The sequence below is a fragment of the Bubalus bubalis genome, chromosome 2 (genome assembly GCF_019923935.1).
Source record: "Bubalus bubalis isolate 160015118507 breed Murrah chromosome 2, NDDB_SH_1, whole genome shotgun sequence".
Lineage (NCBI taxonomy): Eukaryota > Metazoa > Chordata > Mammalia > Artiodactyla > Bovidae > Bubalus > Bubalus bubalis.
Window position 1 is genome coordinate 46,204,726 of NC_059158.1, and position 23,178 is coordinate 46,227,903.

The window sequence follows — 23,178 nt, forward strand, 5'->3', positions numbered from 1 at the left end:
TCACGCCAGAAGTTCAAAATATGCCTATTTTTTTCCTAAAGATTCATTTTTCTCCCTACTAGGATGCCTTTTAAACATTTATGGCAAATGGCTAGACCTTGAAGACAACGTGATGATACACTTATTAGAAACACTCGAAACAGATTTACTGAGATGTAGACGAGACAATATAAAATTCGTTTTATTAATTGCTGCAATTATATTCAAACCAAACGAGAGTGTCTCTCTGTCCGGTCCACAACATTGCTCCATGGCACCCCACCGAGTGACCTGCTTTTCGCTCAGGTCTTCCTTTCATTCCAAGTCAGGAGCCAGGACAATCCAAAGACAGTCCCACATCTCTGAAATACTTAAAATTCTTCTCTCTTCCAAAAAGGTGACTTCACAAGCACTTTGTCTGACACCTTTCTACTGCCTGCTCCCCTCCAAGTCCGGATACACTCGGGCGGGCGGCGGGGTAGGGTCTGCAAGGCCGGCTCCTGATAAGAATTATCTCCGGGGAGCCGAGTCCGCCGGGTCCCCGGGGGTGGTCCCAGCCCGGTTCCCACCGCACCGCCCCTGCCGCATTCCTGAGCCGGGAGCGCACCGGGGAGGGGGTCCGCCTACCCGCGCCCCCACCCCCAGCCAGGTGAGCGCCGCCGGCCTCTCGGGGGTCTGCTCACCCGGGCCCGGATGCCGGGACCTGTCGAGGCTGGGTAGCCCCAAGGGCGGACAGAAAAAGAAGGGTTTTCTACTTTGTCGGTCGAGGGCTGGATGTCTGAGTTCGGACAGGTTCCGGGACGCTGGCCAGCTGCGCGCGCTGCGGTGCGACCCGGCGCGGGACCTGTTGCAACCCGTCCCCACCCCGCCCTCGCCGGCGCGGCACCTGGGCCCGGGAGGCGCGGCCCGGGCGGGCCCGCGCTGCCCTCCGCCGCCCGACGCGCAGGTGACTCCCCGCCTCCTGCGCCCTGGGCCTCCTGGGACGCGAACCTTCGGCGCGGGCGCGGCTGTGCACGGCGCGGGGCGCTCCCGGCGGTGAGTGGGGTCCTTGCTCCCGATCCTCCCTGGAGGGTGCGGGGCGACGACTGGGGCGGGGACCGCCGACACCCCCGGGCGGCCGGGAGGGGAGGGCGCGCGCGCGGGATCGGACGGTTGCGGGCGTGGAGTCGGGTCCTCGCCTTTTTCTGCTTTTCTTTCCTGGGCGCGCGGGTTAGGAAGTTTGCAAAGTTCCGTCTCTGGCGGGCCGCGTTCGGCCGGCCCAGGGACCCGCTTCGCCCGCGGTGGGCTTTGGATCCCGTTTCCTCGTGGCTCCGGGGTCCACGGCGCCGGGGGTCCCGGAGGGGCGCGTGTGCGGGAGCCGCAGCTGTACCGCCCGTGGGTGTACTTCAGATCCCGCGTGGGGAACCGAGCTCAAAATGGAAAATCCAAGTTTACCTGGACACCCTCTCCCGTTTGTGTGGGTCCCGCTTCTGCTCTCAGAGGGGTCCAGATTTTAGAAACTTTGAGTTTCCCGGCCCCTGGGTCTGTGACCTTGGCAAGCTCGCCGGGTCGTTCTGCTTCCTATCAGATTCTGAGAACCGCTGCTGCGGGTGCTGGTGGCCCTCAGAGGAGAGGCGATTACTGCTGGCGAGTCGCATGGAGACGTTAGGCCTGTTCTTTGTGTCCTGTTGGGAGAATGATTACCTCCATGGGGCGTGGGGGTGGAAGGGGGCAGGTAACATGTGTGTGTCAGACGTTGGAATTACGGGTGAGTGAAGAGACAACAGTGCTTTATAGAGAAGAGGCTGGCGGTCCGGGAGCACAGGTTTGCCTGGGGACTGTGCCCAGAGGGATGCGGCTATAAAGTGGAGTTAAGAGCTAAAGTCTTAGGGCTTCCCTGGTGGCTCAGCTGGTAAAGAATCTGCCAGCAATGTGGGAGACACTGGGTTCGATCCCTGGGTCAGAAAGATCCTCTGGAGAAGGGAAAGGGTAACCATTCCAGTATTCTGGCCTGGAGAATTCCATGGACTGTCCATGGGGTTGCAAAGAGTCGGACACGACTGAGCAACTTTCACTTCACTTCACTTCAAGAGCCAAGGAGGCCAGAACAGTAGAAAAGAGCCGTGCTGGTGGCCAGTAGTCGAGAAGAGGCTGGATGTCCCAGGGCTCCTTTCCAGATTCCCCTGGAGATTCTTCTGCCGGGTTACCGCCAGGCACCTCCCCTCTTCCTTGTGTCATCCCCAACACAGGGAGAACCCCAGGGAAGTCCATGATTGATGCTGAATCAGACTTGACAAGATATAGGCTAGGAAACAGTGAGGAACGAGAAAGCTGGTCTTTTTGGTCTTCCAGAATAACCAAAGAAGGGGGAGTGGTGTGAAACCAGATCGGGCAGGGGTGGGCTGGGTCCTTGGTTTTGTTTGATTTCTCCCTGTCTTCCTACTGTTCCCGGAGTGACAGAGGCCCCCACACACCTTCCAGTCAAAATTGCGTCCCTTGGTTTTGAGTTTAAGGCGCACGTGGTATACACACCTGTGAGGGAAGCTGGCTGCACCCAGCAGAGCCTGCCCGAGGGGCTGGGTGGATCCTGCCTTTCAAGTTGGTGCATTCTAGACCCCAGATGCTCAAAATGTATTGTGGGAAGCATCACCCATTGAACAACTGCTGAAAGGGATTGCACACAGGAAGACAAACCACACCTCTTGCTGCTGACTCAGTGATGTTTTTTTGTGATCACTCTTTGGAGGTTGTTGTTTAACCATAACTGACTAAACTCTTTGGGATGGGTTAGTTAATTTATTATTCTTTCTATTATATCCTCTCCTGCTACCATACTCCTTACAGTTTGTGGTGGAGCTTTTCTTGATCATGACTTAGTCACCCTGTAACAACTCACCTCCTGCTTCCTGTCCACTGCATCACACAACTGTGAGTTTCCAGGCTGGGAAAGGAAGGATCCTTCGAGTTTGGAGAACCTTGTGCTGAAAATGTGATTCCAGTAAATCAGGCCTCTTCTATAGTAGAAATCTGGTAGGAGGAGACCTTTTGAAAAGGCCCCACACTTAGCTTAATTTAAATAATTATTTGTAAACTTACAAGTTGTCCTTGTATAGCCAGTTAGGTAAGTTCATGTCTCTCCCTATGTAACTTGCCAAATGTAAGTGTTCCAGGGATGTTTCACAATTTCACAGAGTCTGTGAAACACAATGTTTTAAATATACTTTTGATTGTTTAATTACTTCTAACTTGGAAGTGCGAGGTATTTTAGGACTTTGTTGGTGAATTTATTGAATATCAGAATGCCCCCCCCCCACTGCCACCACCATGGAAACACAATTCTAAATGATGGATTTTAAGGATACCATGGGTTAAATTTTATACAGATATCACCTAAGCTCCATCAAGAATTAAATCCACCAACATTTCTCTGAGCAAACATGGCAGAACCTTCAGGTGACTCTTCCTTCCTACCACCCTGCAAAGTAGAGCCGGGCTCCAAAGGGGATCAGCATCTGCCAGTTGGGAGATGAGTACTCTGGGTGGCTGACCCTGAAGGTGGGGAATGGTGGAATGGGGATGCATGGAGGTGAATTTGAATGGGAACCAGTTAACTTCCATTAGGAAAGGAGGGTTTTTGAGGAGTTGAGAGGCTAGCGCGTGTAAGAGGTTAGGAACAGGGGTTGAGGGAGGCAAAAGATGTTTTGAGCAGTTGGATGCTGTGAGGAAGATGCACCTGGGCTGGAGAGATGATCCAAAGATAAGGGATATTCACCCGCTGGACACATCTACTTTGGGACTTGCTTGAGTCACATGATTGTGGCTAAAACAAGGAACCTTTTCCTCGGGGGACATCTAATTACTACCCAGTTTGTGTTTTATTTTTCATACTGTCCTTAAGAGTGAAGCCAGATGTCCCCTAGAGGCACAGGACATTCATCTTCTGAGCTGTGTGTCAAATAATTTGTAGGCTGAGCCCATCCTTGGTGTAGGTACGGTGGTAGTGGGCAGTCTCTCAAGGACTGGCATAGGGTCTGGTGTAACCTCCATGTTTCTGGCAGCAGCCTATATTTAAATTTTTTTTTCAATAGCGTTCTTTCTTTGGATGCTGTGGGACTCAGTTGTAGCATGCAGTATCTTTTTTCTATGTCATCTTTTGTTGATGCGTGCAGACTCTCTAGTTGTGGGGCTTAGTTGCTCCACCACATGTGGGATCTTAGTCCTCTTACCCGGGATCAAACTTGTGTCCCTACATAACAAGGTGGATTCTTAACCACTGGGCCACCAGGGAAATCCGAGCAGCATGTTTTAAAGAATCTAATACAAAAGTTATGCACTCATGATGTGTAAAGGTTATAATTTTGTGCTTCTGGGCCCCTGTTGTTCATTTTCTAAGTCGTGTTCGATTCTTTATGACCCCATGGACTGCGTAGCACACCTGTCCTCCACTATCTCCTACAGTTTGCTCAAATTCATGTCTATTGAGTCAGTGATGCCATCCAACCATCTCATCCTTTGCCACCCCCTTCTCCTTTTGCCTTCAAACTTTCCAAGCATCAGGGTCTTTTCCAGTGAGTCAGCTCTTTGCATAAAGTGGCCAAAGTATTGGAGCTTCAGCTTTAGCATCCATCCTGCCAATGGATCTTCAGGGTTGAGTTCCTTTCGAGTTGACTGGTTTGATCACCTTGCAGTTCAAGGGACTCTCAAGAGTCTTCTTCAACATCACAGTTCAAAAGAATCAGTTCTTTGGTACTCAGCCTTCTTTATGGTCCAACTCTCACATCCATACATGACTACTGGAAAAACCATAGCTTTGACTACATGGACCTTTGAAGGCAAAGTGATGTTTCTGCTTTTTAATATGCTGTCTAGGTTGGTCATAGCTTTTCTTCCAGGGAGTAAGCATCTTTTAATGTCATGGCTGCAGTCACCATCTTCAGTGATTTTGGAGCCCAAGAAAAGAAAATCTGCCACTGTTTCCATATTTCCTATTCTCTTTGCCATAAAGTGATGGGACTGGATGCCATGATCTTAGTTTCTTGAATGTTGAGTTTCAAGCCATCTTTTTCACTCTCCTCTTTCACCCTCATCAGGAGGCTCTTTAGTTCCTGTTCAGGCTTGTGCTCTATGCATTTATTAAATATACATATATTGGCTATGATGCCCTCACCAGTGTGTTCTGCTCTGGGAATATGGGGTTAGCATTGTTCTTAGCTCTCAGGAAGTTCATTGTTATGAACCCTAATAATAAGTACAAACAGATATTAATGGATCAGGTTCCTTTACTTAGTATTCCCTTCATGCTCTCTGAAGATCCCAGCAGATACTCTATATGTTCACTAATAATTTGTGAACTTCGACATTATCAGACCTGAGTTAGTGGTGATTTTGGCCAGAGTATTTAAATTCTCTCGGCCTCTCAAGTTTTTCAGTGATGCCATGAAGGGCTTGAATACTTGATCACTGGTATGTGTCATTCTGCTCTGAAATTCTCTGTGATCACTTTTATTTGAGGGTTCAATAAAATAACGTTAGCTAAGGTCTCCCCAGAGTGTCACTGGAACCTCATTATTTCCACTTCTGTTATCCAGCGTTCATTTTGGAGAGTTTTAGATCTCTATTTATTATTCCATTGCTTCTCAGATTGTACAAGCATTACTCACTTGGGGAAGAAAAGGCAGTTTTCAGAGCACTGCGGTGTGGCATCTTCCACCTCAATGGCCGTGATAGAATTGATCACCGTAGGGTGTCTGACTGTCATCTGTATACATGCACAGCGATGATGGCTAAACTGTAAACCGAGTTCCTCTAAATGCTCAGTCTCATCTGACTCATTCAGCAGCTGTTTCCTGATTTTTTTTTTTTAATCTACATTTTTCTCAAATAAATGTAACTCCTGGATTGTTTGAGAAAAGTCAAATAAAGTTAAGGTGTTTTTAAAGTAACTGTTGACAGTGTTCCCCAATGATTTCCTTTTTAATTTTTTATTATTTCTTTCAGTCTCAGCCCTTCCTTTGCTTTCTAGTCTCTTACTGCCCTTTGACGTTTTTGTCCTATCTTAGCATTTCTGACCCCTCTTTGCCCCTTACTGTTCCTTCTTGCCCCGTTCTTTCTTTGCCTCGGTCTCCTCTTTTTTTGCCCCTCTCTCTTTCCTTTCTCTCCTCTTTTCTCTGCCCTGCACGCCCAATCCCTGCTTCTTTCTGTCTGTTAGTATTCTCTTCATGCTCTCTGAAGATCCCAGCAGATACTCTATATCTTCACTAATAATTTGTGAACTTCGACATTATCAGACCTGAGTTAGTGGTGATTTCGGCCAGAGTATTTAAATTCTCTCGGCCTGTCAAGTGTTTCAGTGATGCCATGAAGGGCTTGAATACTTGATCACTGGTGTGTGTCACTCTGCTCTGAAATTCTGTGTGATCACTTTTATTTGAGGGTTCAATAAAATAATGGTTTTTGTTCATCTGTTTAAAATCTTTCTTTGTTCCCATCTGCCATCTTTCTCCATCATTTCAAGTCTCTACCCTTCCACATTATCTGTTTCTGAAACTCTGTAAAATAAAATTATATTAAAAATATAAATTACAAGGGGAATTTTATTCTCTAACAGCTAAAATATGTAATAAGTAAAATTTCCATTTACACTTTAATATTAAATACAGTGTTTAACAAAACAGTTATAGCATTTTTATGCATTTAAAAATTTTGTTCTTTTCCTTCCCAGTGGAATAGATGTACAGTGATCATCTGGCTAAAACTAAAGATTTGCGTCATTTGGCATAACTAATAATTCCATCTTTGCCTTGATTGTATTCCACTTATTAGATAAGAATTCTGTCACTACCATGGAGACTTCCATTTTCTGTTTTTCATAAACTTATAGAATGAGTTCAAGTTGGAATAAAATATTCAAATAGAGTACAAATAAGACAGTAAAAAGAGGGTAATGATGTTATTGAAACTGCATATTGGCATGCTGACAGCCTTACTGGGCAGGAAGTTGAAATATTTGTTAATGGCTGGATTAAAGACTGGATTTGTCACAGAAGAGTTACTTTGAGTGTTAGTGTCTAATGCAGAAAGGTTCACAGGGCAAAAGAACTAAGGAGGGAACCACTTATACATATAATTGAATCTTTCTTTTAAAAAAAATCTCAGCAGGAAAATGATACAAAAGAAAATTAAGAGTATACCCTATGTCTACAATTTCCATGTCTGTTCATGCCAGGCAAAAAGCATCAGCCTCTAGACATCAAAAGTGACATGAACATTGCTTTGTTACAAAAGCATTTATTTGTGCAGTTGGCCACTTCTTGTACACTCATATCTAAAGATATTCCTGAAAAATCAGTCGCATCTGGTCCATCCTCAAAGGCCTAATTCAGAGCCCTATTATTAAGACAGTGTCTTCACACTATTTTACATTCTCTGTTGTGTTTATAGAATAGATTTACTCCCATCTAGCAGGTTACACCTTGTACATAGTAGAGTTAGGACAAGAAACCTAAATGGAAAAGAGCATAAACTCTCTTCAAAACCATGGGATCCTGAATACTATTCCTCAGAAATTTGTCATAAGAACCCTTGACCATCCTAAGTAAGATATCACATGTGGAATACGTGACTTGATAAAATCATTAATGATTTGAGTTAAAGAAACAAATTGTTATCTTTGGTTTTAATATCATTGCATAATAATACCATTATTTGAGGGAGACCCAAACAGTTTATTTTGTTTACATTTCATATGAATGACTTTTAATGTTTTTAATTATGGTAAAATCACATAATATAAAGCATACTATTTTAACCATATTTAGCTGTACAGTTCAGTGGCACTAAGTATACTCATATTGTTGTATGCAGCTCTCACCGTCATCCATGTCATGAATTTTTCACCTTTCTAAACTGAGACTCTGGCCCCATTAAACACTAACTGCCCATTCCCCGTCCCCTTTCCTCCCCCCATTCCTCATCTCCTGACATCTTCCGGTGTACTTTCTGACTCTATGAATTTGACTGTTCTAGTTATCTGGTATATAACTGGAGTCAAACAGTATTTGTCAGCATCTAATATATATTGGAATGCATTTTTCAGGTTAACTTAACATATGTCCTGCAAACATATTGTACCTTCTTTTTTCCCCACGCTCTGTGCTATACATGGTACTCATTGGCTATCTATTTTATTTATAGTAGTGTGTTTATGTCAATTTCCAATCTCCCATTTTATCCCATCCCTCCTTTTTCCCTGCTTTGCGTCCATCCTATACCTGGATAAAACCATAATTCCAAAAGATACATGCACCTCAGTGTTCCTTGCAGCACTATTTACAATAGCCAGGACATGGAAACAGCGTAGATATCCATAGACAGAGGAATGGATAAAGAAGATGTGGTACATATATACAATGGAATATTACTCACCAAAAAAGGAACAAAATCGTGCCCTTTGCAGAGACATGAATTACTTTCTTGGTTTGTATAAAGGATGGTTACAACTGAGGCTTGCTTTCTTGGTTTGTATAAAGGATGGTTACCATTGAGGCTTGCCTGGTGGCTCAGATAGTAAAGAATCTGCCTGTAATGCAGGAGACCTGGGTTCGATCTCTGGGTCAGGCAGATCCCCTGGAGAAAAGAATGGCTACCCACTCCAGTATTCTTGCCTGGAAAATCCATGGGCAGAGGAGCCTGGCCGGCTACAGTCCATGGTGTTGCAAAGAGTTGGACACAACTGAGCGACTAACACACACACACAGCCCTGAAGCAAACAGAAGATAGGTTTCGATAATGTAACCAATGATAACACACCTTCAGACCAGTGCTAAGTTCTTTCAACTTGGAAGTGTACATTGTTGTAGGTACTGCCTTTTGTTACACCCTCCTACAGTTATGGAGAGAGGTCACGGGGAACCGAGGTTACTGTTCCTGTGAAATCAGACCTAGGGTCCATTATACATTCCAGCAGCATTTTACACATTTAAGAAATGTGTTTATTTAGACCTCATTGACTGATTTCTTTGTGTGCATGTGTTTTATAAACAAACGAAAGGAGCCAGTGAAGAAACTTATTGAGAAAATAATAAAAGGGCTGACTTAGCATGGGCTCTTTTTCCAATCACATGTTGGGCGGGGGGAGGAGGGGATTTCTGGGAGGAAATAAAAGAGGAATACTCTACTTCAACTGTGATAGCTAGGAAGGCTTGATTAAAAGTGACTCCCGAGGGAAAAGACAAATAAAAGACTGCTAGAAGTTGGTATTGTTTTAGATGTTCTGATTTTTTTTTTTTTATGGCTCTTCACACAAATTGAAACTAATATTTTTCTGAGCTGGATATATTATTACCATTTTTTAGCATTTTAATGAAATAAATGTGTGTCAGTTTGTACAGTATCCACATCATCTTCACATGATTTTAAATGTTTACTTTCTAACAGTCCAAGATTATTTTTTTTTTTGCTGCTAAATATTTATAACACCTTGAATTTCAATGGCTGTTCCCAACATACCTTCACAAAATACATTTTCTCAAGGCATTGTATTCAGAAGCTTCCATTTTTTAAGTACACTGTTTTTACTGATGTATTGGAAAGCCTCTTATAGTTCACGTTGGGGCACAGGATTATTATGTTTTCCTACAGCTCCTGTTCTTCTGCAAATGTCAATGTGAGCCACGATTGACCTTTTATTACCTTAAATAGACTCAAAAGATGGGCCAGGAATGCGTTTAACACATGTTCAATCTTCCTCTCCAGGTGGCCCTTGTTGCCTGCCATGCCCTGGGCTAAATATATCAAGTCTTTTGATAAATTCTGCTAAAGTTCAGAAATTGAGGTTGAAAGATCCTGAATCCCACTTCCTGTGGGATCAGGGAACTGTAGATGGGTATTGTGAAGTAAGAGGAAAGGAAAGGCAAAGAGGTAAGGAGATGGATAGATGGATAGATGGATAGATGGATGGATGGATGGATGGATGGATGGATGGATGGATGGATGGATGGATGGGTGGGTAGATGGATGGATGGATGGATGGATAGATGGATGGATAGATGGATGGATGGGTGGATGGATGGATGGATGGATGGATGGATGGCTGGCTGGCTGGCTGACTGGATAGATGGATGGATGGATGGATAGATGGATGGATGGATGGATAGATGGATGGATGGATGGATGGATTAGATTGATGGATGGATGGATAGATGGGTGGATGGATGGGTGGATGGATAGATAGATGGATGGATAGATGGAGGCATAGAGATGGATCCTTAGATATTTCTCCTTTGTGATTACACAGAAAGAATAAAACCCAAGAGGAGAACATGAGACATGAGACCTATCCAAGACAGTGGGGATAGGTACTAACCAGTATGGTAAGGGCACTGGTAAATTAGAATACTGTTTGGTGGCCTTTGAGGGGTTTCCATTCTAGTGAGGAGGATACAGACCATAGCAAGTAAATAAATACCTTTGCTATTTTACAGCATGGTAAGTGATATATCTTAAATAAAACCAGGTAAGAGAATTAAGCATGGCAGACAGGGTGTTTTTGTTTTTGTTTTAATCAGCAGTCTGGAAGACTTCTGTAAGGTGGTGACATATAAGAAAGGAGTGAAAAGAAGGGGTGTTCCAGGTAGATGAACAACTAGTGTCGAGATCCTAAGAAGGGAATGAACTTGTAATGTTAAAGGTAAAGAAAGGTACCCAGGGAAGATGTCGGAACCAATTGACTATATGGATCTGGAGCCTAAGGGAGCAGTCAGGTCTGGGATTCACGTGTCACCTGTGGACAGGTGTGTTCACCTGTAAGGTTCCTGGGGAGAGTGTTGACAGAGACGGTTGAGGACAGAGATGAGTGTAGCTCCCAAGTTCAAGCCAAGAAATGGGAAAATGGGCCTTGATGACATTTGAAAGTAATTCTCAGGTGGTGTCCTGGAACCCAGCACGGAGGATATCTCAGCTGTGTTTTTTCGATATTGTTGGCTCTAACAACTGTCACTATAAAAATCACTTCCCCTGACACTCTAGCAGTTCTCAAGGTGGAAGGAGATCCTGGTCCTATTGTAAGTTTTGCGTGCTTTAGAACAGAGAGATTTACATACTTCTTGGAACCATAATCTGGGTTTGTATCAGGGTAACTTAAGGGATAAACTGAAGCTTCACCATGAGGTGTTTTATCAAGTTGTAAAAAGAAATATAGACTTTGAAGCTTCTCAGGGCTGCTCAGGAATATACGGTTTACTCCAGTTTCATGTTAATGATACACCAAACATCTATAATCATAACTCATTTAAACACCCAATGAATCCTTTCTTCCTGCTGAAATAAATCTGTTTAATAATAGAACTGACATTAGTGACACAGGGAAATGAGTCATGCTTTACAGCTAATTTGTATCACTGTTTCTGTTGAAAAAATGCAAGACTTAGAACTTTATTTTGTTAAGATGAAGTGCAGAGAAGTCACTTTTGAGAATGACTTTAACATAATTAAACGCTTTAAAATACAAATTTTAGGGAGAATCTCCAAGTGACACAATAACAGCTCCATACTTCTGATAAAGTGCTCATTTGAAATTAATTTTTTTTGATAGAGAGCATGGATTTATCAAAGAACTTTTACAGTACTCATTGGATTTCTGATTATTCTCTTAAAGTGCTTTACAAAAGGGTAATAATTTGTATTACTGAAAAACTAAGCTCCACTTAGCAGAAACAAATAGGTGCTTACACCTTTCAAGTTCTGCACAAGCATGCGTGAGTGCATAGTCACTTCAGTCGTGTCTGACTCTTTGCAACCCCATGAACTGGAGCCTGCCAGGCTCCTCTGTCTATGGGATTATCCCAGCAAGAGTACTAGAGTTGTTTCCACACCCTCCTACAGAGGATCTTCCTAACCCAGGGATCGAACTCACATCTCCTGCATCATAGGCAGAATCTTTACCACTAGGCACCTGATAAGCCCCACTCCAGTATTTTTGTGCTTCCCTTGCAGCTCAGCTGGTAAAAAATCCACCTGCAGTGAGGGAGACCTGGGTTTGATCTCTGGGATGGGAAGATCCCCTGGAGAAGGGGAAAGCTACCCACCCCAGTATTCTGGCTTGGAGAATTCCATGGACTGTATACTCTATGGGGTTGCAAAGAGCTGGACATGCCTGAGTGACTTTCACACTTCATGCACACACCTGAGAAGCCCAAACGTTATGCAGAGGTTTTAGCATTTAAAAAAAATTATACTTCAGTATTTTGGGGCCTATCATACTTTGCATGTGTGCTAAGTCACTTCAGTCCTGTCTGACTCTTTGTGATCCCATGGACGGTAGCCCGCCAGGCTCCTCTGTCCGTGGGATTCTCTAGCCAAAATACTGGAGTGGGTTACAATTTTCTTCTCCAGGGGATCTTCCTGACCCAGGAATCAAACCCATGTCTCTTTAAGTCTCCTGCATTGGCATTTGATTAAAGCACCACTTTAATCAACTCTAATTCTGTTTGAGTTTTTAAGGTAATATGTGATTAATTGGTTATTTAACAGTTACGTCCATCCTGAGCACTGATGAGTGTGCTAAACAGACACAGTCTCCTCGATCACAGGCTCCTAGCCTTAGGAAAGAGGCAGAGAACAAGGCCTTTACTTGATGCACCACATAAGATGCTCGGTGCTGGAAGTGCTGTGGGTGCCCCTTGCCCTGGCCATGGTCCTGACTCCCTGAGAGGTGGGGATGACACCGCATCTGTCTCCCTGAGCTACTTATTTAAGACCTCGTTAACCACATGTAGTTATTTTCATTTTGTTTTCTTTATGGCCCCCGTAACAATATTGCTTTATTTTCTGTATGTTTTGTACCTGTTCATGTGTTGCTTTGTAATAGTTATTAGACAGTTTTATATGCAGTGTTTTGAATTACCTACTATAGTCAACTTAGCACATGAATGAAAAAAGAAGAGGATTTTCTAAAGTTAAAATTAACTGTTGGAATAAAATTGTTTTATCAACTTTCTTTTTCCCCAGTGGGAACATCCTCTTCCCTAGTGTGAACAATATATATTCATTGATAAAAGTGTGTGTTAGTTGCTCAGTTGTGTCCAACTTTTTGCAACCCAGTGGATTATAGCCCACCAGGCTTCTTTGTCCATGGGATTCTCCAACAAGAATACTGGAGTGGATAGCCATGTGCTCCTCCAGGAGATCTTCCTGATCCAGAGATCAAACCCAGTCTCCTGCATTGCAGGCAGATTCTTTAACCATCTGGGCCACCAGGGAATCCCATATATTCATTGTTAAAAAAGTGAAAGTCACTCAGTTGTGTCCAATTCTGTGACCCCATGGACTATACAGTCCATGGAATTCTCCAGGCCAGAATACTGGAGTGGGTAGCCTTTCCCTTCTCCAGGGGATCTTCCCAACCCAGGGATCAAACCTAGGTCTCCTGCAATGCAGGTAGATTCTTTACCAACTGAGCCACAAGGGAAGCCCAATTCATTACTAAATATTTGGCAAATACAGAAAGGTATAAAGAGTTTTTAAAAAAATCACCCATAGCACCAGCACTCAAAGACAAGCACTCTCATTTTTATGTGTGTGTCCTTTTGATTTTGGATGAATTTTCTTAAGTTATAATTTTTCTCTTGAGTAGTTCAGTAGCCTGCTTGTTGTCCATACGGCATCCCAGCAGAAGCGAGAGACACCTGACTGTCTTGGCTTTTTCGTTCTCTTGTTTTAATTTGAAAATGGGTGTGTTTAATGTTGTTTATTTAGCTTCAATAAAGTGAAGCTGAATGGGGAAGGCTGACCCAGGAGAATCTAGGACAGGACTTAGTAGGCAGGTCTTTGTCACACCTGAGTGAAACATGCTTTCTTAACCACCTCCATGCTTCCAAGTAAAGTTCGCGAGTTTGTGGGTATCTATTCCAGATTTTTTCAGCAGGCAATATAAATGTCATCTTAGAGTTTTAGAGCAAAAGGTGTGCCCCCAGAACTCAACTTGTGACATGTTATAGGACTCTGTCCAAAAATGTGTCCTTTGCCTGAATACATACAGAAAGAGAGTACACAGGTAGAAATTAAGGAAAAAATGGAGACTTATTACTAAATAAAATCCATCCTATATGGCTGCCTCACCATTTGTAGCAATATTTATGGCAAATAGATAGTAAGGCTTTTATAGAAACCCTTTGCCCTCAGTACAGGAACATGAGGTTTGGAGTCATGAAATGACAAGGTCTTACAACGAGTATGTGGCAGAGCAGAAGTCGACTCCTAGGCTGTTTTTCCCACTCTGGGTCACTGAACCAACCTCTGATTTGTCGTTTGCCTTTAAAATCATTCTCCTTCCCTATTTCATGTAATTAAAGATTACCCTAATATGTCTCTATTTGTGTTCTCTTTGGATGAACAATTCCGTTTTTCAAATATTCCTCACGACATAATCTTCCCCCTACCCTCCTCCATCCTGTACTTATAGAACTAGTTTTTAATGTAAACTTAAACTTTAAAATTTATTGTATTGGGTTTCATCCTATCCAGTTGATCTATTATCTTACTATGTAAGGTCATTTTGAATATTGAGTCTGTCATCTAACATATATGTTGTTGTTCAGTTCTGTAAACTGTATCGACGTTTTTCTATTTATTGGTACAAATAATTGTCACACACGTTGATCAGGACCAGGCTGAGGTGGAGCATTTTTGGCACAAGATGTAACCAGTTAGGGTTACCCTGTTCCATTCCTTGGATATTTTGGTGTACTGATATCATAATAAAACACAATTTAGGAATAGGTCAGATATTGGTCCAAGAGTAATTTGCTTTAATTTCTCTTTCATTTTAAGCCATGCATAGAGTAATTCTCTGCAGTTTGACTATTAAGTACATGTTCTCTCAGTAAAGTGTTTATTCTTTCTCCTACATGTTTCTCTATAGGAATTACTCAATAAATCCTTCCAAATATAATAAATGACTATGTTTTATTGACATGAACATAAGTTCATGGTCTTTATGTTCTTCCATTTGAACTATAGTTTAGACTGGGGATGCCAATATATTGAAGAGCAGCCAATAAGAAACAAACCCTGGAACTATTTTGATGTGAAAGTGATCACCATGCTATTCCCCAATTAAAAGAGATTAAGGAAACTGAGAAATGATTAGATAGTGAGCAAATGATATTTTCATCAGGATTTATAGAACGAGTTGCAGCTGCTTAGTTTTGTCCTTTTCATGAGTTTGATAAGATGGCTGATTCTCTTGATGACCACGTATAGAGGCATTTGCACCCACTCTGCGTGTGCCACATGGGCATATCCACTTGTGGGCAAGTCTGCACCCACACCGCATGTGCTGCAGGAGTGTGAATTCCTTGGCTTGCTCTGTGGAAGCCTGTGACCCACACTATTGGCCATTTTATGAAATCAGCTTAGAATCTTAGTATGTTTGGTTGCCGCGATTATGTATCTGATTGCCCTCGGCAAATTATTATAGTGAATTTTAAATTTAGTAGTAGCTTCTTTAATGTTTTCATGGTCAACTTAAATTTCTTAAAATCAAAGTCAAACATAATATTGGCAGCGTTGGTGATGGATGGGGAAGCCTGGTGTGCTGCAGTCCACGGGGTTGCAAAGAGTCGGACATGACTGAGCGACTGAACTGAACTGAAAAATTTGAAGAAAGAAGAGTTAAGTTATTTTCAACTGTTGTCCACTGTAGATTTTATCAGTCAAGGATGTTCTGAAACAAGCCTTTATAAAAAATTTTCTCATCTTCTATAAGCAAACATTTTGATGCACATCAGAGTCAATGCCCGCTCCAAAAAGAGTGATTTGAGGTATCTTTTCCCTCAATATTTGAAGGACTATCAAATGTCCCTTAAAGAAATTTGCCATAACGTCGAAGTTATGTCAGAAAACTTGTTTTATAATAACACACTGGAAAAACAATTGAAATCATTTGTGAAGGGTAAATTTATTTTTTTAAGTTCCTTTATTTGACATTTTTAAGATTTACAAATAAAAATAATCCTATGTGTGTTTATGTTAGCTTTCCAGGGCTGCTGTAACAAAATGTGACAAATTTTGGCCTAAAACAATAGAGTTTATTCTCTCACAGTTCTGGAGGCTAATAGTCTGGTGTCCTTGGGACCCTGTTTTCTTGGAAGCTCTAGGGGATAATCTGTTCATGACTTTCTCTTAGGTCTGGTGTTGGCAGTAATCTCTAGGATTCTGATCTCTGCCTCTTCAGTCACCTGGAGTTATCCCACGTATTTGTCTACGTCTTGTGTCTTGCAGAGAATACCCTGTTTCCAAATGAGATCACATTTACTGGTACTGAGGATTAGGTCTTGAACATATTTTCTTGGATGACTCAGTTGAATCCATGACAGCAGTGTTGTGGTTGTTCAGTTGCTCAGTCGTGTCTGAATCTCTGCGACCCCACGGGCTGCAGCACACCAGGCTTCCTGTCCTTCACCATCTCCTGGAGCTTGCTCAAACTCATGTCCATTGAGTCACTGATGCCATCTAACCATTTCGTCCTCTGTCGTCCCCTTCTCCTCCCGCCTTCAATCTTTCCCAGCATCTGGGTCTTTTCTAATGAGGCAGCTCTTCGCATCAGGTGGCCAAAGTATTGGAGTTTCAGCTTCAACATCAGTCCTTCCAATGAATATTCAGGATTGATTTCCTTTAGGATTGACTGGTTTGATCTCCTTGCAGTCCAAGGGACTCTCAAAAGTCTTCTCCAACACCACAGCTCAAAAGCATCAATTCTTCATTGCTCAGCTTTCTTTATGGTCGAACTCTCAGATCCATACATGACTACTGGAAAAACCATAGGTTTGGCTATGTGGACCTCTGTCGGCAAAGTGATTTCTCTGCTTTTTAATACACTGTCTAGGTTTGTCATGATTTTTCTTCCAAGGAGCAAACGTCTCTTAATTTCATGGCTGCAGTCACCATCCGCAGTGATTTTGGAGCCCCCCAAAACAAAGTCTGTCACTGTTTCCATTGTCTCCCCATCTATTTGTCATGAAGTGATGGGACCAGGTGCCATGATCTCCATTTTTTGAATGTTGAGCTTTTGGCCAGCTTTTTCACCCTCCTCTTTCACCTTCATCAAGAGGCTCTTTAGTTCCTCTTTGCTTTCTGCCATAAGGGTGGTATCATCTGCATTGGTTGAATAGAAACAGCCTAAGACTGAAGTTGGTAACAGAACATCAGGGACATTGGCAATGCTTACCTCTCTGGGGTTTCTTTCAGCCAAAATCCTGATTTGGGGCCAGCCGCTTGCCCATGAGCTAATCATAACCTCAGACTATCTGTTATTTAAGAAGCTTATAATTTCTCCTTGGAGCATTTTTCCACCAACCTCTTATTTCAGAAGTCTTTCCAATGATCGCTGTGTGATCAGAAACTGTAAACAATGGAGACTAGGTTTAGCTGTTGGCTTAATACTACAGTTGACAAAACAGTGTTAACACTGCTGATGGGATGACAGAGACTGCCTTTTTTTGAATCCTAAAAGACTTTCATGACCAAATTTTTTATATCTTTAGAGTAATTATACTGTAACATTATGTTAAAATGTAAAATAGGAATACTAGTATAATACTTCACAGGCATTTGCCTCATTTATTTCTAAGAATGACCTAATGTCATGAACATGTAACTGAGCAGGACCTATGGGGCCTTCCTTGGACAGACCCCTCTCCATATCTTCTGCTTGAGCACCTCTCTGAAGTACCCCCACCATAATAGCATCTTGTATTTTCCCAAGTTTTTCAGATGCTAAAAGTGAAAGAAATTGATGACCAGGAGTATATAGCCCCAGACCTATTGGAGCCTGAGGACTGCTAATGTTAACCCCTGTGACACCATGCTGGTACCTCTCACCATTAACCAGAGAATTGTGCATCAGATGATACATTCCTTGAGATGCTTCTGTCTCACCTGCCTTTAAAAATGGCATTTCAGGGAGTTCAGGGTTTTTGAGCAGGAGCCACACATTGTCTGTTCAGGGATCTGCAATATACCTTCCTCCAAACTCCGATGTTTCACTTTGTTTGACCTCACTGTGGATCAGGATCACAAACTTGCATTTGGTAAGAGGCATAGACTGAGGCTTGTGTACATAGGTCATTTGTCCACGAACTTCACAACATGGTAAATCCCCTACATACAAATGAGTTCCATTCCAAGAGTTCCATTTGCAAGTCCTGTTTGTTCATAAGTCAAACAAAGTTACCCTAGGTACCCAGCTAACAATCAGAGGGCAAGCTGCAGTTTCACCCACCCTGATGTTACTGGAACACACGTTCACATCTTTGAAAGCTCACAACTTAAAAGTTCATATGTAGGGAATTGACTGTGATTTGGGAAGCAGGCTTTAAACCTAGTGGTGTGACCCTGAACACAAGCTCTCACCCTCCCAGTTATATGTTATTTTTATTTTGTTTTCTATTCAAGGCAGGTGAAATTGCTAGTGAGCACAATTTGTTTTAAGATAATTGTAGATTCACATGAAGTTGAGAGAAATAATACAGAGAAATTGGTTGTTATCTTTTATGCAGTTTCCCTCCCTTTAGGCAGCGGTTATATCTTGCAGAACTCTAAGTTTGTATCATAGTCTTTGGGGTTTGGCCTTCTTCACCCAGCGTACTTCTCGTGAGGTTCGTAGAGGTTGATCAGGCATCAGAAGTTAGTCCACTGTATGGCTGATGAATACTCCATGATATGGGGGTACCACAGTTCGTATAATACTCAACTGCAAAAGACGTTTAAGTTGTTGCCAGCTTGGGGCTGTTATAAATAAGACTGTTGTGAACATTCGTGTACAAATCTTTGTGTGAAGGTCAGTTTCCATTTCTCAGGATCAACCCTAGGAGTGCAGCTGTTACCTTGTGCGAGTTGTATATTTAGTTTTATAATTGAAATGTCCAAACTAGAGTGGCCCACACATTGAAATCTATTCTTTTATACCTTGTTTATATATTTTGTATTTACAGATTTCATTTTTGGAATTTATACTTCCCACAATGACCCTAAAGTTTGATAGCAAATGCAGTATGTGGTGGTTTGGGGGTCTGGATTTGAATCATGTGTTTTGCGAGTCTCTTTTTCTGGAGTGAGTCAAATAATAGATGAGCCAAACATTCTCCTCAGCTTTTATATCACGGAAAGATTTTATTTTTCTTTTCTCGTTAACTCTGTCCTGTGAAAAGAATATATATGAAATAGTATATGAAAAGAATGTACTTTCTAAGAGTTTTTAATGGTTATTAATTAAATGATGCTAAATTTTTCTGTGTTTAAAGGCATACCCAATTCATTTTGTCCTCAAATATAACCCTTTGAATATTTAACAACTGAACTCTTAAAGTGCTGTACTGAGTCTATAACTAATTGCTGCTGCTGCTAAGTCACTTCAGTCGTGTCCAACTGTGTGCGACCCCATAGACGGAAGCCCACCAGGCTCCCCCGTCCCTGGGATTCTCCAGGCAAGAACACTGGAGCGGGTTGCCATTTCCTTCTCCAATAACTAACTACAGGTGCTATTTTATTGCGGTAGCTCTTTATGTAGGAGCCATTGCTTTGCTCTCTCCCATTAACATTTATGTAGCTGGCTCTTTTATAAGTAGCCCCCTGTAAACAGCTCTTGCAATAAATGAGTAGGTCTCTAGACAATGGTTGAAGGATAGCTTCTCTCCAGCAGGACAAATCAAGTGTATTTGTTTCTTATCTTAACTCTTATACATCATATCTCAACTTCAGTACTTATGGCTGTTGCGTTTTTCCTCTGGTGTGTTTTATCTGCATCGTATCTGGTTTTGCTCTTGACTAGTCCTATAGGGTTTCACTTTTATTTTCACTTCCAATTGTTTTTTCCTTCATAATTAATTTTTCATATGTGTCCTCCTAGTTTTATTTTACTTTCATAATCCCTCTGATCTCTGTGATTTCTCAGCTTACACATAGTTCAAGAATGAAGTTTTTAAAAATATTTGCAGTGTATATATTTGCATAGGTAAAGCTCATAAATGAATTAAGTATTTTTTAAAGCACTTTATGCATTTTGATTTCCAGATGGAATAGGCAGGTAGCATCACATGTTTTAGGAATTCAAAAGTTAAATTTTGAAAGTTTAAAAATGAGTGCTTAGGAGGCCTGGGACTGTTACGAACAGTCATCAGTTACCTACTGTTTTTAACAATTACAGATGATCTGTGTGATTTCCTGTGATCACTGGATGTTTGTCCCTTCGTGGACTGGAATTATCAAATGAAAACTACTCTTCACTAAACCTTAGGAAACTCAACTTTGATCAGATTAATTCATTCTGTCAAACAAATAAAAACCTTATTTCTTTGTTAATAAATGAGTGTTAATGTGCAAAAGAGAACTTTAATGAACACTGCAAAGGTCATTATTTAGTAGTTTAATACTGTGCACAGGAAGTGAGCAACTTGATGAGGATTTCTCAACCTTGGCACCATTTGCATTTTGGACCAGGTAATTCCTTACTGTGGGCGGCTGTCCTGTGCGTTGATGTGGACTTAGCAGCATCCCTGGTCCCTGCACACCGCATGGCAGTAACACACCTCCCCACACGTCCTTATCATTAAGAACATCTCCAGACATTGCTCGTGCTTAGAGTGGATGGCATCAAATCTCTCCCATTGAGAACCCCTGGGCACCTATATAAGATTGAAACATTTATGAAAGTTTCCTTCTTAACATCCTGGTACATGTCAATAGATTAAGTTGGATGTAATGAGGTAATAAAATAATCAAATTTTACTTCTTTGTAGCTTATCTATCAGTCTAGCAGACAGCTTAGTCCTTATTCCTCTAGCCCATGGACTAATGAGAGCATGTTACCCCAAAACTGCACCATAATCCCATGGGAGGCAGGAAGACTGTGTTGCCCAGAACTCCGATGCCATGTTGCAGAGATGATGATGGTCCCGGGACCCAGGGACAGTTCCAGTTGCCTTGGCTTTGGTCAAGTTATGGCTCAAGCTGAGAATCCTCTAGGAAACTGAAAGCAACGTGTTCTCTTTTTTCCTTATGTCAGATTTAATCTTTAGGTTTCATTCCTGCTAGATTTTCTCTGTAAAACCTCCAAGCCTAGGGATGGAGGCAGGCTTGTCTCCATCTATTTACATAAAATAGTAAAGTAAGGTACCCTGAACCCCGCTCACTCCTCAGTCTGGCTTCCTATACACTGGATCTTTTCTGACCTTTTCTCCCCCAGCAGAACTATGGCCCTGTTTATTGTCCGTTCCCCCATGACTTCTGTCTATGGTTAGTGACTCTTGTTACGTATTTTCAGGTGAGGAGTTAATAAATGGTAATGGCTTCCAGATTAGCTTTTCGGTAAAGCTGAGAGAAGTAGAAAACTGACAACTACGCAGGGCCACTGACAAAGGTGTTTTTAGTCAGAGAAGCCCTGGAGCGCTTGTAGCACATCGTAGAGCTGTACTTTGCCTGCATCCACACAATGGAGCTTGTGACCTCAAAAGCCTGGAAAGTCCCCGCTTTGACGGACATAAGGTCCAGTCCAGTATCTGACAGAGGGAGTGAGGGAATGAATAGCACTTTGTGGGCATTGTGAGGGATGGGGCGTGGGCTTGGGTAGGCAGATTTTCCTCCCTAAGAGAAAACTGAATTGTCTTTGATGCCCTGAATTTCTTTATCACCTGTATGCCGTCAAGCCATCAGATTTCAAGTCTGTGCTTTGCACCATGGCTTGAATATTCTTGTCACGTCCTCACTGGGAGTTTGAAAAGAGAAGGGCTCTCTCAGCTCCTTATCCCTCCTCTACTCCCCTGATACTGCCAGACTAATTGTCTTGGGCACAAGTTTTGCTGAATCACAACAATCTCCCGTGGGCCCCCACACCTGGCTCCATTTGGTCTATCCCCCTCTATCTCCTGCCACCAACACAAGGATCCTGATTTCCAGCAGACCAAGTTGTCTTTTTTTTAAACCAACTCTGGATGTACCAAGCTCATACCTGTTCTGTGCTTTTGCTTAGGTTTTACATTCTTGTGTGGGATGAAAATATTCCTTCTTGACATTTGATCATATTTTTACTCATCGTCCCAGGTTCAGCTGAAGCCCACCTCCTCTCTAGGCTAACCATAATGCATCTCTTCTATTCCATATTGATCTCGACTTGCTTTTATTCTGAAAACATTGACTACACACAGTACTCATTTTGGCCCCTAGCAGTATATGTCTTTGTTCAAAGTGGTAACAAACAGCTTTGTGTGTATAGTTCACCTCTTCATCTTATTAATACATCCCTGGAAGGCAAGTGTTTTGAGCTTTTTAAATTTCATCAGGATATATGCTTAACAGGTATTTGGTAAAGATTTATGTAAATGGCTGACCAGGCATTGGTTTTATTCTGATTCTAATCATACCATGTGTAATCCCAGATTAAACTTAAGAAGGATGAGCTTTCAGAATGTCAGAGGAGGAAGGTATATTTCCTTAGATGAGAAACTAGAGTTAGAGGTATCTTGGGAAGGGATTTATCAACAAGGAATCTGTAAAAGGAAATCAGTTTAACTTATTTGGATTATGGTATTATCTGAATAATACCATAATAATTATTGGGATTATGTGAATTGTGGTATTATTAATGCCACTTTGGATATAAAATGTATGTTATACTGAGCCAGTATTAAAAATGAATAAGGATTTTAAAACATTTGATTTCCAAATTCTGATTTTGATTTTCTTCTTTTTAGACATCCAGATACCTCTCTTTCCTTCATGAATGGACATTTGAAAGTGCCCTTGTCAAAGATTTGCAAGCATGGAGTCCTCATCAATGCTGTCCTCCTTGAATGACGAGTGTAAATCAGACAATTACATTGAACCTCACTATAAGGAATGGTACCGAGTGGCCGTGGACACGCTGATTGAACATGGGTTAGATGCATACAAAGAATTTCTTGCCAAGGAACGAGTGTCAGACTTTCTAGCTGAGGAAGAAATTAATTACATTTTAAACAATGTTCAAAAAGTTGCACAAAGCACGGCACATGGTCCTGATAATTCCTGCGATGATGCATCATCTTCAGGGACTTACTGGCCTGTGGAGTCCGATGTGGAAGCCCCAAATCTTGACTTAGGCTGGCCTTATGTAATGCCTGGACTCTTAGGGGGTACGCACATTGAGCTCCTCTTTCATCCACCAAGAGCACAACTGCTTACGATTAAGGA

General features: G+C 42.1%; 1 protein-coding gene across 1 annotated transcript; it reads left to right on the forward strand.

The window, feature by feature from the left end:
- Positions 1 to 181: 181 nt before the first annotated feature.
- Positions 182 to 22,832, forward strand: LOC102402022 (translation initiation factor IF-2). Its single transcript, XM_045163428.1, has 2 exons — positions 182 to 1,014; positions 22,701 to 22,832. The coding sequence occupies exons 1-2, from the start codon at positions 251 to 253 to the stop codon at positions 22,801 to 22,803; spliced, it is 867 nt and encodes a 288-aa protein (XP_045019363.1). The 5' UTR covers positions 182 to 250; the 3' UTR covers positions 22,804 to 22,832.
- The last annotated feature ends 346 nt before the right edge of the window (positions 22,833 to 23,178 follow it).